General features: G+C 47.6%; 1 protein-coding gene across 1 annotated transcript in view; it reads right to left on the bottom strand.

The window, feature by feature from the left end:
- Rufy1 (RUN and FYVE domain containing 1) overlaps positions 1 to 16309 on the bottom strand; it is a 48543-nt gene that overhangs the window by 5489 nt on the left and 26745 nt on the right. Inside the window, exons 11-16 of the mRNA XM_075992772.1 lie at positions 15619 to 15786; positions 12352 to 12449; positions 8023 to 8142; positions 7336 to 7465; positions 3261 to 3355; positions 697 to 745 (exon numbers count right to left, since the gene is read on the bottom strand). Of these exons, the coding sequence (XP_075848887.1) occupies positions 697 to 745; positions 3261 to 3355; positions 7336 to 7465; positions 8023 to 8142; positions 12352 to 12449; positions 15619 to 15786 (660 nt within the window). The remainder of the gene's footprint in view (positions 1 to 696; positions 746 to 3260; positions 3356 to 7335; positions 7466 to 8022; positions 8143 to 12351; positions 12450 to 15618; positions 15787 to 16309) is intronic.

The raw sequence follows: 16309 nt of genomic DNA, 5'->3' as shown, positions 1-16309 counted from the left end.
GGTCTACAAAGGGAGTTCCAGGAGGCTCCAAAGCTACAGAGAAACCCTGTCTCGAAAAATCAAAAAAAAAAAAAGAAAGAAAGAAAGCCCCTCTGGAGCTGTCTGCTGCCACCATCATACAAATACTGCACGGCTAGACAGAGACCTGCAGCTTGCAATTATAGTCAAGGACCTTCATTTAAAGAGCAGGAGCAGCCAGGGATCCATTCACCTGCTGGACTGGAGGTGGCTGCGCAGCATGGTCTCTCACCATGAAGGAGCTCATCTGTCCTGCTCTCCTGTGGTAACTGGGTGAGGCAGGCTGCTCTACCTGGCACCTGTGTGTGTGTGTGTGTGCTAGCTTCTCAAGTACACAGCAGGTCAGAGCCAGCCAATGGGCATAGGGCCTACCATGGGCTTGGGCTTAGAGAAACTGACACTGGAAAAGTTAGCCTCCAGCTCATACCTGTCCACCGGCAGCAATGCCATCCCGGACATGCCTGTGGCACTATCTGTCATCCCTGTGGGGCACGTGAGCAGTCTTTCTTTTCCTTCAGTCTCACTAAGATCCATGACTGGCCTTGAGCTCACAATGTAGACTAGGCTAGCCTTGAATTCAGAGATTCAAGGGCCTTTGCCTCTGGAGTGCTGGGTTTACAGGTGTGCCTACCACCATCAGCTCTAAGTGATTTTTGCTAATAAAAGTGACTTTAATACCTTCAGCGCCTTATTTACTTCCTTTATGTCTTCCATCTTTAGTTTGGACCTATAAAAAAAAAAGACAATTTTTTAGTAGGAAAGGGACAAAATGGAGGTTCTCTGTGTAACAGCACTCTGTGGTGGCCTGGAAGCACCAAGATCCACCTGCCTCTGTCTCCCGAGTGCTGGGATTACAGGCGGGCACCTGGTAAAAATGCTTCCCATTTTTGTGTGACCTGAGGTTGTATTACACCCCCCTGGCTCATGTGACTGCTAAGCCTGGGAATATGTGGCCTAAGGGCAGACTTGCAAGTCCACAAGGGTCAAAAAGAATTGAAATGGTGAATGAGCCAGGGCGTGGTGACTCCGGAGGCAGAGGCAGGCAGATCTCCGTGATTCCAGGCCAGCTTGGTCTACAGAGCAAGTTCCAGAATAGCCAGGATTACACACTTGGGAGGCAGAGGCAGGCGGATCTCCTTGAGTTTGAGGCTAACCTGGTCTACAGAGTGAGTTCTAGGACAGCCAGGACTACATAGAGAAACTCCGTATCAAAAAAATAAAAATAAAAAACCCAAAATGAAACACTACATGCTGGCAATCTGGGGGAACCTTTCTTTCCCTCTTGGTGTGTGGTGTGGTGTGTATGTGCTTGCTTGTTCACACGTGTCATAGGGGTACAAATGCATGTGTAGAGTCCAGAGAAAGATGTTAGCATCACTCTTCTAGTTTACTTAGCCAGAGCGCCAGACTTGGCTAGTCTAGCCAGCCAGCTCGCCCTGGGGATCCTCTGTCTACCTGAGTATTGGTATTACAGGTGGCTCACCATACCTGATGGCTTTTTATAGAGTTGCTGGGGATTCAAGTCTCCATGCTTGTATGGCAAGTGAGTTTTTTATCTTCACAGTCCCAGATGTAGTTCAGGCTTACCTCAACTTTGTGATCTTCCTGCCTCCACCCCGTTAGTGTTTCCTATTGGTAGGGGCTACCACAACTGGCATAGACCTTTGAGGGCATCCATTCCCCCACCCACAGGCTCAGAGGTGCTCTGCAGGTTGGTGCAGGTGCGCCGGGACCATAGCATAAGGGCTAGAGCCCTTTCTTTTATTTTTTATGTTTTACTTATTTTTTTGAGACGGGTTTTCAGGCTGGCCTGGAGATTGATATGCAGACCAGGCTAGCCTCAAATTCATAGAGAGCTATCAGCTTCTACCTCCCAAAATGCTGGGAATAACAGTGTCCACCACCGTGCCTGGCAACAGCTCCTGCCCCTGTCTATGGTCCTGTATTATAACTCATTATGCAGACCAGGTTGGCCTTGAACTGACAGAGATCTGCCTGCCTCTGCCTCCAGAGTGCTGGAATTAAAGGTATGTACCATCGCATCTGGGGCCTTAAGAGCTGACTAGTCTAACTGCTTTAGATTGCTAGGCGTCAAGTGGTAGGTTCCTGAGAGACAGGCTGAATTAAGCTAGGGCTTACAAAACAGCATCAGAACTTTCAAGAACCACCACGGTCTTCATTAATCATCAGCAGGTGACCCTTTCCCTGTGCAGCAGACAGGTGAGCTGACTTATTGGACCAGAAGCTGTCCCAGCATGGCCTTGCAGGGATGGGAGATGAGGGGGAAAGTGGCTGCTTGGGTAGTCCTGTCTGGGTTGCATGTACACCTAACTCTGCCACAGCCACACAGCTTGGCTCTGAGGGACATGGTGACTGACCATCTCCAGTTAGGATTCCAAAACTAGATCAGATGGTACCACCGAGACATCCCCAGAGTCAGAAAACCACTGCCATCTTTGAGAACCACTGGGTCTGACTGCTTTGTGTCCATCCAGCGTGGGGACAGGAAGAAGGGAGCTTCAGGTATAAACCCAAGGAGAACCCTCCAGCCCATTCAAGGCTAGAGCCTGAGAGACACAGGAAGACTGTCTCAAAACAATCTCTGTACCATGCTTGTACAACAAAGTATCTCAACCTTGGGGGCGGAGAGATACTCAGTAGTTAAGAGCTCTCACTGTTTTTCTAGGAGACCTGAGTTCAGTTGCCAGCATCCCTATCAGGTGGCTCACAATTGCCTGTAACTCCAGCTCCGGGGAACACAATGCCTTCGGCCTCTGAGGGCATCAACACTTATGTGAATATACACTCCCCCACACACACACTTAAAATAATAAAAATAAATTCTTTAAAAAAAAAATAGGAGACCTTCTATCTTTTCAGACAAAACAAAAGGTTCAGTATGCACACCCTCATTCATCTTGAATTTCTCTAGCTTTCTCTCACTTGGTTCCCATCTCTAAAGCCACATGTATCCTGGCTGTTAAAGGTCACAATTCTTCCATGCTCCGGTCATGGGTGGAGCAAGAGGAACTTTTCTTCTGATAGCCCTGCCAGGTGCTAGACCACTGGTATCTGGTCACAGGAGAAAAGAATTCTCAAAGGACTAGGAGTCACACAGCTGCCTCCTAAGGCCTGACTTCCTGGGAGGTCACCTAGGGACAGCTGGGAGGTTTCCTAGCTGTCTCTTCTAGCACCAGGCCTGGAAGTGCACAGATGCAGCCTTGCACGTGGGTGGCTCTTACTGGCTGAGGTGCAGCCCCATTTCCTGGAGGGCTTGTTCCTGCTCCTCGCAGACCTTCTGTAACTCTGCCTTCTCATCCTGGAGCTCCCGCAATTCCTGAAATAGACGAGCCACATGTCACACACAACTACATCTTCCTTTTTAAATGTTTAGTAACCGGTGTGGTCAGGAGATCAGAATGCCTTGCAGAAGAAAGGAATAGTTTTGTTGGATGAATAGCACCCAAGAGAGGGTTCTCTTATAGATAACTTTGTATCAGCTAGGGGCAGATGATATACTGAGTTTGAGACCATCCTGAGCTCCAGGAAACCTCAAACAACAACTACAAGCAGCTCTAAGCTGGATACAATGATGCAGGAGAGGGATGAGATACCTTCAGGCCAATTAAGAACAGTTACATGGGCTGGGCATGGAGGCAAAAACTTTTAACCCCAGCACTCAGGAGGCAGAGGCAGGCAGATCTCTGAGTTTGAGGCCAGCCTGATCTAGACCTAGTTCCAAGACAGACAGGGCTACACAGAGAAAACTTGTTGCTAAAAACCAAAAGCCAGAAGTGTGCGCGCGCGTGTGTTACCCTGCACTTGTTCCTGGTGGCACATACCTCACAGTACTTGGGACACAGAGGTAGATGAATCTCTGTTAGATCCAAGACAGCCTGGTCTACATAGTGAGATCCTGTCTATATAGTGCCTGTCTTAAAAACCAAAACTCAGCGCTGGTTAAGAGCTCTGGCTGCTCTGGTCCTGAGTTTAATTCCCAGCATTCACATGGTGGCTCACAACCATCTGTAATGAGATCTGGTGTCCTCTTCTGACCTGCAGGCAGACATGTAGGCAGAACACTATACATAATACATAAATCTTTTAAAAAATTATTTTAAAAAAGGTCGAGTGATGGTAGCACACATTCTTAATCCCAGCACTCTGGAGGCAGAGGCAGGCGATCTCTGTGAGTACGAGGCCAGTCTGGTCTACAAAGCAAATTCCAGGACAGCCAGGACTGTTACACAGAGAAACCCTGTCTTGAAAAACCAAAGGAAACCAAAACCAGTTACCCATGGACAAGCAAAGCTTTGCCTGTCTACCAAAGGCTGGGTTTTAAAAGCACAGTTATCTGGGCTGGATACAGTAGTGTGTGTATGTGATCTTAGCTCTTGGGAGGTGAAGACTACATACCGAGTTCAAGATCAGCCTAGACTATAAGGGACCCTATCACAAAACAAAACACTACTCACTCCTTCCACAGCTATCTGGAATGTATATAGACCAACTTTTTGAAGGCTTGCTTCAAAAGTGCCTTTAATTTTCTTTCTTACATATATTTGTGTGTCTGCATGTGAGTGCATGAGTATGGGCACATACATGTGAAGGTCAGAGGCTAGCCCTCAGGAATCTGTTCTCTCCTTTTACCATGCGGGTTTCAGGTTTAGAGGCTAGCTCCTTTATCTGCTAAGCCATCCATGTCTCTAAAGTCTTTTAGCATTTCTTTCTCTCTCTCTTTCTCTCTTTCTTTTGGTTTTTCAGTGTAGCCCTAGCTGTTCTAGACCTTGATTTGTAGATCAGATGGCCTTGAACTCCTGGCTCTCAAGTGCTGGGATTAAAGGTGTGTGCCACCCACCACTACCTGCCATAAAGTCTATTTTAAAATATCTTTGGAGAAAAAGAAAAAAAAAGTCTTTGGGCAAGGAAGATGTCTCAGTGAGTTAAGACACTTTTCACCTAGTCTGAAAAATTGACTGACTTCTAAGATCCACATAGTGAAAGAAGAAAACTGGTAAGGCTGTCCTCTGACCTCACTTGTGCACACACAATAAATACATTTAGTAAATATTTCTCGAAAAACAAAAAAAAAAAAATAGTAAAGTATTTCTAAAAGACTGTTTTTTTTGGGGGGGGGGTTTAGACAGGGTTTCTCTGCGTAACAGTCCTAGCTGTCCTAGAACTTGGTGTGGGATGTCCCTCTGTATATGTGTTGCTTTTATTGGTTAGTGAATAAAGCTGTTCTGGTCAATGGTTTAGCGGAGTAAAGCCAGGCAGGAAATCCGAACAGAGAAAGAAAGAGTAGACACCGGTAAGCCACAGCCTCGTGGGGATACACAGATTAATAAAAATGAGTTAATTTAAGACCAAAGAGCTAGTTAGGAACACGTTAGAGCCATTGGCCAAACAGTATTGTAATTAATATAGTTTCTGTGTGATTATCCAGGTCTGGGCAGCTGGGAAACAGTCTCCGTTTATGAGAACTAGCTCTTGTAGACCAGGTTGGCCTCAAACTCACAGAGATCCACCTGCTTCTGCCTCCCAAGTGCTGGGATTAAAGAAGTGCACCACCACTGCCTGGTGATCTAAAAGACCTTTCATAAAATTCTAATTGCTTTGTATTGGCTAGTCCTGGAATTCTTTTCTTCACCAAACTCTGGATTTGTCTAAGTCAAGGTCTCTAAAAGATGAAAGAACTGGGCATGGTGGCACACACCTTGAATCCCAGGAGGCAGAGGCAGGTAGATTTCTGTGAGTTCAAGGTCACTCGGCTCTATACATAAACTTTCTGGCCAGCCAGAACAATACAGTAAGACCCTGTCTCAAGACAAAAAGGTGACAGCAACTCCCCAGGCTGCTGAGGGTGACAGTGGGGAGCTGTGCTCCACCTGCTCCACTGAAGGCGTCACCAAGCCTGCTGTGCGGAATGCTGTTGTGGAATATATGTTTACACTGGGAAGATATGTCCTTGCCAAGGTACCTTCTGATTGGTTTAATAAAGAGATGACTGGCCAACAGCTAGTCAGGAAGAGGTTAGGCAGCACTTCCAGGGACAGAGAGGACTCTAGGAAGAAGAAGGTTGAATCTCCAGCTAGACATGGGGAGGAAACAGGAGATAGAAGATGGAAGAGAGGTAAAGCCATATGGCAGAACACAGATTAGTATAAATGAGTTAATTTAATTTATAAGGGCTAGTTGAGACTAGCCTACGCTAAAGATCAAGCTTTCATAATTAACAAGAAGTTTCTGTGTTGTTATTTGTGAGTTGGCAATCAAAAAAAAAGCTTGCTATAGTGTGTAGAATTTTTTTTTTTTTTCGAGACAGGGTTTCTCTGTGGTTTTGGAGCCTGTCCTGGTACTAGCTCTTGTAGACCAGGCTGGTATCGAACTCACAGAGATCCGCCTGCCTCTGCCTCCTGAGTGCTGGGATTAAAGGCATGCGCCACCATTGCCCGGCTCAGTGTGTAGAATTTAAATGTGGATTAAGTATTTTGAGGTGGGCATGTTCAATGACAGAGCCATTTTCTAGGTTCTTTCATGCCCAGTCCTTTCCCCACCCCCACCATCTGAGATTGGCCTGGCTCCTAAGCCCCTTCTTTTCCTTGGAGCTCCCCGCAAGAGCAATCACACTCTGACAGCTGCCTTGTTACAAGGGTGTGCTGAGGGCAGTGCACATCTGGCTTTGTTGCCCAGGCGGGGTCAGGAGGTCTGGGAGCCAGAGGCTCAGTCCAGCAGACTGCTGCCAGCTGACCTTCCTGAGAGGTCTGTTTCTACACGGATGCCACTAGGTCAACACCCCACTTCTCTTGCTCACAGGATCCAGGACATTCCTGAGAGTGACACTGGGAACTCAAGACCGGAAGTGACGCCAGAAGGAAAGGGAGCATAGGAATGATTAGAGGGTCTGGCTCTGCCGGCCTCCTGCGATGACTTGAGCTTTGGGAAGAATGGCCAGCCAACCTCTTGGGAGAAGGTCCTGTGTACAGCACCAGGTCTCCACACAGTAGCTGGTTTTAAGATCACTTGTAAAGCCCCCCCCCCCGCCCTGGCCCTGTGCGTGAGTGGTGGCTTGGCTCTCTCGGACCTCTAATTCTCTATCTGCTCTTTCCAGCTCCTCTCTGCCTTTGGTTCTCACTGTCAGGCCCATCTGGCTGACTCCATGGCTTACCCCTCGCCATCTCCTCTTAGGATAGACGCCCTGTGGGGGTGGGCACAGGGCTCCAGACCCCACCTCCCACACAGAGGCACGGGAGAGACTGGCCTTCCCAGGAGGTTCTGGAGAAGGTGCAGGGCTGTGCCCACACGCTGCTGCCTTACCTTCTTCAGTCCTTCCACTTGCTGCAGCTCTGTCTGGAGCAGGCAGGACGTGTCTCTCTCCCGCTGTAATTCTCTCTGGAGAGCTTGCCTTTGTTCTTTTTCTGATTTCAGTTCTTTCTCTAGACCTGAGCTGTTGTTTCCCCAAAAGTGAACTAGAGTTAGTTTCAGTGGGAGATTTCCATGGAAGACCTACAATCTGTCATACAAGATATAGGGGAACCACCTGAATGGCCATACATAGACATTAAAATCCTTACATGGAGTGAAACCTGGCCTCTCCGTGCAGGGTCACCTGGGCCCCCAAAAGACCAGGAGCTGCCAGGTACATGCTTGGCTGTTACATCAATGAGAGGAAACACTGAGGATTATACAAGGACCTGAGTGGCAAGAAAGTTCAATATCTGCCTGGCTTTTCACAGCCCACATTCAGCAGATAGGAAGATACCAAAGAGGTGGGAGGTGGGGAGAGAGTGACCAAGGTCAGGGGTGAGCTTGGCTGGATCCTGACTCATCTTTCACCAGCTAGGAGGGGCTGGAGACACAGGTGGCCCCTGGAGCCTGCCCGCTGTTCTTGTTTGTGAAGCAAGTTTGGGTGACTGGCTATGTCCTACTCTTCCTGAAGAAGAAAGGCGGGAAGTCACTTCCTTGTCCTCTCAAGCTCATCTCTGCAGGTGCCCGGCTCCTTACCATTGGTCATGCAGCTGGGAGAGCTGGAGCTGCAGGGCACTGACCCTCCCGTTGAGCTCCTGCTGCACCTTGTGGCTCCGGTCTTCCGCCCCTTGCCTGGCCTTTTCCGCCTGCTGCAACCTGAAGGCAGTGCCAAGCAGACACATTCAGTCTTTGTAGGGAAAGGGCCACCTCTCAGTCTCAAAACTATTGGCTGGAGTTGCTTGCCTCCTTTCCTCCCCCCCTCCTCTTTGGTTCATTCATTCATTCTCATTCATTCATTCATTCATTCAGAGATAGGGTCTTGTTCTGCAGTTTAGGCAGTCCTTGAACTTGCTACCTAGTTCAGGCTGGTTTCAAACGTATGATCTTCCTCCCATAGCCATAGAGTGTACCACACACAGGTGTGCGCCACCACACACGTATGATCTTCCTCCCACAGCCATTGTGTGTACTACACACAGGTGTGCGCCACCACACACGTATGATCTTCCTCCCACAGCCATTGTGTACCACACACAGGTGTGCGCCACCACACGCGTATGATCTTCCTCCCACAGCCATTGTGTGTACCACACACAGGTGTGCGCCACCACACACGTATGATCTTCCTCCCACAGCCATAGTGTGTACCACACACAGTGTGCGCCACCATGCACAGCTTATCACCTGAACGGGAATTTACAGGAATGCTGCTCCATCTTTCTTTTCTTTCTTTTTTTGTGCTGGGATTAAAGGCATGAACCACCATTGCCCCGCTAATGGCTCCACTTATTCATTTGCTTATCTGCCATACACATATCCTTCTTGCTGAAGAGCATGCTCAAGTCTTGACCCACCTTTTCTTTTTGAGACCAAGTCTTGCTAGTTTGAAACTAGCTGCAGTCCAGGCTAGCCTTCAGTCTGTGATCCTCCTGCCACAGTCTTTTCTCACCACTCGTTTCCTTTTGTCTGCTTTTCTCGCCTTTTGGGGTGTGTGCGGCACACGTTACCACAGTGCACACGTGGCGGTCAGAGGACAACCTGGAGCCAGCCTGTCCTTCCCCATCTTGTCTGAGACAGGCCGTTACTGCCACTGTGTACACAGGGTTTGCTGGTCTACGAGCTTCCGTGGACTGTGCTTTTTTGTTTTCCATCTTGCCATAGGCACTCCATTTTTATAGGCATCTGCTACTGCACATGGCCATGTGGGCTCTACGGATTTGAATTCAGGTCCTCAAGCTCCCACGGCAAGCACTGTTAACTGCAGAGCCATCCCTGACACCTTGTCTGTTTTTAGTTGAATTGCTCGTTTTTTTTATTTTGAGAGTTCTTTACATAGCCTAACATAGGTTCATTGTCAGCTATATGCAAATTTCCTCTAAATTCATAAAAACTCTTTTAATTCTTGCTAGGTGGTGGTGCACACCTTTAATCCCAGCACTGGGGTGGGGGTGGGGGGGTGGGGAGGTAGAGGCAGGCAAATCTCTGTGAATTCAATGTCAGCCCTATCTACAAGAGCTAGTCCCAGGACAGACCTCAAAGCTACAGAGAAACCCTGTCTCAAAATAACCAATCCAAAGCAAAAAAACAAAAACAAAACAAAACAAAAAAAAAACAACCAAAAACCAAAAACAAACAAAAAAACAAAAAAACAACCCCAAACCAACAACAACAGAACCAAAACAAAACCAAAAAACTAAACAACAACAAAAACTTTTTAATTCTTTTAGTCATGTTTCATATGATGAAAATTTAAAGTATTATTATGTTGCTATTATTACTTGTTTTTCTTTTTGGTTTTTGAAACAAGGTTTTTGTAGCCCTGGTTGTCCTGGAACTCACTCTGTAGACCAGGTTGGCTTTGAACTCAGAGATCTGCCTGCCTCTGCCTTCCAAGTGCTAGAATTAAAGGCTATTGACACCTTGTCCAGTAAATTTAGAATTTTGATATAGTCTAATTATCAAGTATGAAGTATTCTTTTACACTGTGTGAATATGTGTCACTGTGTGACTGGGTTAATAAAGAATCTGACTGGCCAATATCTGGACAGGTAGAGGTTAGGGGGGACTTGCAGACAAAAAAAAAATGAGTTTGAAGAAAAAGGGGAGGAGTCTCAGAGTCAGGAGGAGACGTGGAGAGGAGATGAACTTGCTGTACTGAGAATAGGTAGCAAGTCACATAGCAGAGGGTAGATAGGAAATATGGGTTAATTTAAAATGTAAGAGTTAGAGCCGGGCGGTGGTGGCGCACGCCTTTAATCCCAGCACTCGGGAGGCAGAGGCAGGCGGATCTCTGTGAGTTCGAGACCAGCCTGGTCTATAAGAGCTAGTTCCAGGACAGGCTCCAAAGCCACAGAGAAACCCTGTCTCGAAAAACCAAAAAAAAAAAAAAAAAAAAAAGAGTTAGCTAGTAACAAGCCTGAGTTATTGACCAAGCATTTATAATTAAAAATAAGTCTCTGTGTTATTATTTGGGAGTGGCTACTGGGACACAGAAAAACTCTGCTTACAACCAAGTTTTTCTCTTATAGGTTGTGGTATTTTGAATAGAAATGGTCCCCACAGACTCATAAATTTAATGCCTGGTCATTAGGGAGTGGTGCTACTTGACAGAGATTAGGAGTAGTGGCCTTGTTGGAGGAAGCGCGTCACTCGGAGTGGACTTTGGACTTTCAAATGCTCAAGCCAAGCCCAGTGTCTTGTCTCTCTCTCCCTGCAGCCCACTGATCCAGATGTAGAACTCTTGGCTTCTTCTCCAGTACCATGTCTGCCTGTGTGACACCATGCTTCCTGCCATGATGATAATGGACTAAACCTCTGAACCTGTAAGCCAGTTCCAATTAAATTTTTTTTTTTTAAAGAGTTGCTGTGGTCTTGGTGTCTCTTCATGGCAACAGAAACCCCAACTAAGACATAATTATGCTTTTATGGTATCTCAAAAAGAAATCTCAGCCGGGCGGTGGTGGCGCACGCCTTTAATCCCAGCACTCGGGAGGCAGAGGCAGGCGGATCTCTGTGAGTTCGAGACCAGCCTGGTCTACAAGAGCTAGTTCCAGGACAGGCTCCAAAACCACAGAGAAACCCTGTCTCGAAAAACTTAAAAAAAAAAAAAAAACCAAAAAAAAAAAGAATATTGTATACATAATAAATAAATAAATATTTAAAAAAAAAACAAAGAAATCTCATTGCTTACCCCAAAGCCACAGAGTTCCCTATGTCCTAAACAGTTCTAGTTTAGATTCTTACGATGCCCTTTGAGCCAGCTGTTCTGTCAGGCTGGAGGTGTGGCTGAGAGTCACTGCTTTGCAGACGGAGGACCAACTCTCCCAAGGCTATTTGTTGAAAAGACCGCCTTCCTGCGTAGTGGTGCAGTGGTTCCGCACACCTTTAATCCCAGCACTTCGGGGGCAGAAGCAGGTGAAGCTCAAAGTTTGAGGCCAGCCTGGTCTACAGAACAGCCAGGGCTACATAGAAAAATCCTGTCTCGCCCCCACCCCACCAAAAAAAAAACAACAAAAAACAAAAATCAAAACCCAAACACCTTTGCTCTATGGGATGGCATCACATCTCCCCAAAAGCAGCCATTTATGCATATCTTTTTTGGGACATTGTCATTTTTTTTAAAAAAATTATTGTGTGTGTGTGTGTGTGTGTGTGTGTGTATTGGAGGCTGCAGAGACCAGAAGATCTCACGGAGCTGGAGTTGGAGGTCACTCTGAGTCACTCAGTGTGGGTGCTGAGAACTGAAGTTGAGTCCTCTCTAAGAACAGTAAATTCTCTTAACTGCTGACCCATCTCTCCAGCCCCTGGAACTCTATTCTGATCACTACTAAGTTGATATTTGAATGTGACAGTGGCAATCCACTCTGTCTAGTTCCAAAGCCTGGGAGGACATTCTGATGCAGTGGCCGAAAGCCTGGCTGACTGGCCAGCGCTTAGGCCAGGCTGGTTGGTGCGCCCAGGCTTTTCTTAGACAGAGGGTGGGCCAAGGAAGGACAGTCACCCCAATTTGTATGTACTTGTCAGTGGGACTCTGTGGTTGTTTCTAGGCCCAAGTAGCCCAGAATCTTCTAGAGATGCCCTGTCTACCAGGAAGGAGATTACCCAGAACCTTCTAGAGATGCCCTGTCTACCAGGGAAAGAATTACCCAGACCCTTCTAGAGATATTCCATCTACCAGGGAAGGAATTACCCAGACCCTTCTAGAGATGCCCTGTCTACCAGGAAAGGAATTACCCAGACCCTTCTAGAGATGCCCTGTCTACCAGGAAAGGAATTACCCAGACCCTTCTAGAGATATTCCATCTACCAGGGAAGGAATTACCCAGAACCTTCTAGAGATGCCCTGTCTACCAGGGAAGGGATTACCTTTCTTCCATTTGTTTCATGCTTGCCATTGCTTGATTGGTTTTTCCTTCAAAAGAAGTGATGGCTTCATTCTTCTGCTGTAAACTGTTCTCTGCATTCTGTGAAACCAAGGAGATGGTCTGTAAGATGCCCTGCCCTCCTCCACGTCTCTGCATTACAAACAGGCCTCACTGTTAAGAGACTTTGCAACACTCGCAAGAGTATTTCATTAATTGCTGCTCTTCCTTAGAGCCCTGGACAAACCAGGTCAAGGCTCCAGCTCTGCTACGCAAAGAAAAGCAAAGAGGCAGGAGCTGGGGTCTGCCTGCTGCAGTCAGTGTGGTCTCTGTTCCTAAGCAGCCTCATGGCCTGGGCACACTTGCCACTTCACATGACCCCTTGGAGGGTTCTCAAGGGAGACACTGTCAGCCTCAGTTTCCCATAAAGAGGGAGGCTCAGCATAGAAGAGACTGACTGAGGGCTAAAGAGCCAGTCAGAGGCAGGGCTGTTCCACAGCCATAGCTGTGAAACTCACTCTGTCCCAGTTTTAAGCAGAACAGTTACCCAGTCCCAGTAAGCAGGAGGGAGCACTCTGTAGTCACAAGAGATGTACTGTAAGATAAAAGGCTACAGAGAGGCTGCTGCAGAAGGAAGTCCGGAGGACCTCCCACAGACTGTATTTTTCTGGCCCAAGCTTACACTCAGGATAGAACTGATCAAACAGCATGCTCAAAGAGAAAAGAACCGGAAACTAAGAAACACTCAGACCTGGAAGAACACAGCACCAAGAGACTGCAGTGAAATGAAGCCATATCCCACTTACACACAAAGAAAGGTCACCAAAACAGGACATGTTGCAGCTCTAAGAGGAATCTGCCTTCTGATGCTAAATGGGGAAGTGTGCTTCCCTGGAGACGAAATACTTTTGCCAGGATTTGAGGGACACAAAATAGTTTTTTTTTTTCTTTTTGGCTGATGCTGAAGAATATACAAACATTTTATTCCTGAGCTGTCTGCACTCTGAGATTCCACATGTGTGTGTGCATGGTGTTAGAAAAGTATGCTATCCCTGAGCTGTCTGTATCCTCAGGTCCTCTCCTCTCGCAATGCCCCCACTCCACTCTGTAAGTGTGTGTGTGTTTGAGACAGGGTCCTTTTTTTGTTTGTTTGTTTGTTTTTCTGAGACAGGATTTCTCTGTGTAACAGCTTTGGCAGTCCTGGAAGTCACTCCATAGACCAAGCTGACCTTGAACTCACAGAGATCCACCTGCCTCTGCCTCCCACGCTAGGATTAAAGGGCGCACCATCACCGTCCAGCAATGAGACAGGGTCTTATGTAGCCTAGGCTGGCCTTGGCCAGTCTGTGATCCTCCATCCCATTCTTAGGAATGCAGGGATTAAGTGATAGTCACAGGTATGAGTCAGTTTTCTTGTGTGTGTGTGTGTATGTTTCCTTTGTTTTTTTGGGGGGGGGGCAATGCTGGGGCTGGAACCCAGGGCCTCTTGCATGCTAGGCAAATGTTCTGTCACTCAGCTCTCTTGTGCTGATTTTTAATTTTAAAAATTTCTATGGCAGGTGTGGTGGCACACATCTTTAATCCCAGCCCTTGGGAGGCAGAGAGGCAGGCAGATCTCTGTGAGTTTTAAGTCAGTCTGATAAAATCCCAGGACAGTCAGAGCTACACAGAGAGACCCTGTCTCGGAAAACAGCCAAGGCCCTGTAGACCAGTTCATGCAGGCTGGAGGATGGATCCGTGGCAGAGCAGTTGTCTACATGTATGCAGTCCTATTTAGTGAAAATCAGACCCAAGTCTTCCCTTTATAAGTCTGGGATTTCAGATGATCTGTCTGAAATCTGATAAAAACAGGGAGACACGGACACACATCCAGACTTGGTCGTGAGAAGCGGTGAACAAGAGGCAGAAGTGCATTCACTGAACCTGGCTCCCTGATAAACACACGGGAGGGAAAGAAAAGACCAGAGCCTGTGACAGAGGTGACAACGCTGCCAAAGAGTCAGGAATCTGCTATGAAATACACTTATGACCACGGTTCCTATTACAAATGCCAGCCTGGCAAACTGACACCAGCAAGAGGCTGGCCACCAAAGCTGTTTATCTTCTAGAAGGACACACTCCCTGAACTCCTTCAGAATGTGGCCAAGGATGGTGGTGACCCTTGGGTGACACGAGTGTCCTCTCAGAAGGCAGAAATAAAGCCCACTGCTAGGGGCCGCAGTCTTGGCAGTTCCCACTCAGACAGTGTACTCATTTCTTTTCTAGAGTCCGCTTTCCTCCTGCAGCATCACAGGCTGTGGTGGGTCCATGTGAGAGGGACAGCTGGCTTCCAGCTCACGGGTCATGTGGACTGCTGGGGAATTACTGGTCACCAGCCAGAGACTGTGGCCTCTGAGGAGGGCCTGGATAGAACTTCCCAGCAGCAATCTTGGGGCTAACTACAGACAGACAATTATGTGCCCATCAACAAATATTCTCTCTTTTATCTGGCTGTAGCCCAGAAAAGATGGAGTTTCCAGGGCCCTGCAGCTAAGATGATCAACTTGTCCCCCAGGGAGAACACCAGAGGCAGCGTACACAACTTCCATCTCACTCTGAGACAGGAAGTGTCTGGCTGGTTTAGACAGCTCCTTCTCCTCTTCCTGCTCAGACGCAGGAACAGTGCCCTGCAAAGCTGCAGCCCTGCCCGGGTCTCTGAGTGGTTGCCAAGAGCAAGCCTGCTGGTCTGCAAGGCTTACCGTGTTACAGATACACTTCCATGCTTCAAAGGCATCCTAGTAGATTATTAGAGCAGGTTTCCTAACACACACTACTATGTCTCTAATGGGCCAAACCTGAAAAAAATGTAAAAACTTAAAATATGGTTCAAAAAGAAGTCCTGGTACCCATGCTGGGAAGTTCACAAATGCTCTAAGGAATCTGGTGTGTCTGGTCTCCTCAGGTACTTGTACGCACATGCGCATATACTCACAAAGTCATAAATGTACACAGGTAAATAAAAAAACAAACCTTTAAAAATGAATATATGCAGTAGGCATGGCAGTGCACACCTTTAGTTCCTGCATTCAGAATGCAGAGACAGGCAGAACTCTGAGAATAGCTTGATCTATGTAGTGAGTTCTGAGTCAGCCAGGGCTACCTGCTCAAGCAAAACATCCAAAACACTGCAATAGCACGAGGACTGAGGACCAGGCTTGTCTGCGTGTTCCGCAGGAAGACGGCGCTGAAAGGCAGCTGAGGGCAGCGGTCCAGACCTGAGGCCAGTTCTCACCTGAACTTTGTGGAACATTTGTAAGTTAATTGCTTTGACTTCCTCCAGCTGCTGGCGGAGGGCGACGAGCGTGTCCTGCTTCTCATGGGTGTCCTTCTCCAGTAACTTCATGGCGATTTCCATCTCAGTCTTCATTCCAATCTGTAGCTCCAGCTCCTTCTCTAGTTCCTTTAAAGACATGGACGAGGAGAGTCTACTGAGAAAGAGGCAGTGTCATATTTAGCTGAGGGGAAGTCCCTGCAGGACAGGGCAGGCCTGCGAGACGGAGAAAGGCCCGACAGGATTCCTTACGCCCATCCTCTCCTCCACGCTGCCTGCCTGCCTTCTTTCCTCTGGCCCTCCCACCTTCCCTTTTCCTTCTTCCTGCTCTTCTTCCCTCTTCTCAGTTTTGGAAAGAGTTTAACTATGTAACCTAGGCTGGCCTTTAACTCATAATCTTCCTGCCTCAGCTCCTGAGTTGCTGGGAGTACAGTACCAAGACACTAGCTCTGCATCAAGTCAACAGAACACTGACTTGGCAACATGAAGCCAGGTTGTTCCCAAAAGGAAAACAGAAGCCAGGGTCCTGCAGGAATGCTTGACTTGTGCACCAGGAGACCTGACAGGGTCGGACAGCTTCCGAATGCTCTGGACTTTACCGCGGCACAGGCACCACCATCCTGAAATGGTTCTTTCTGTCCTGGGTACCTCA

The sequence above is a fragment of the Microtus pennsylvanicus genome, chromosome 11 (genome assembly GCF_037038515.1).
Source record: "Microtus pennsylvanicus isolate mMicPen1 chromosome 11, mMicPen1.hap1, whole genome shotgun sequence".
Taxonomy (NCBI): Eukaryota; Metazoa; Chordata; class Mammalia; order Rodentia; family Cricetidae; genus Microtus; species Microtus pennsylvanicus.
This window is presented reverse-complemented; position numbering and strand designations above follow the sequence as displayed.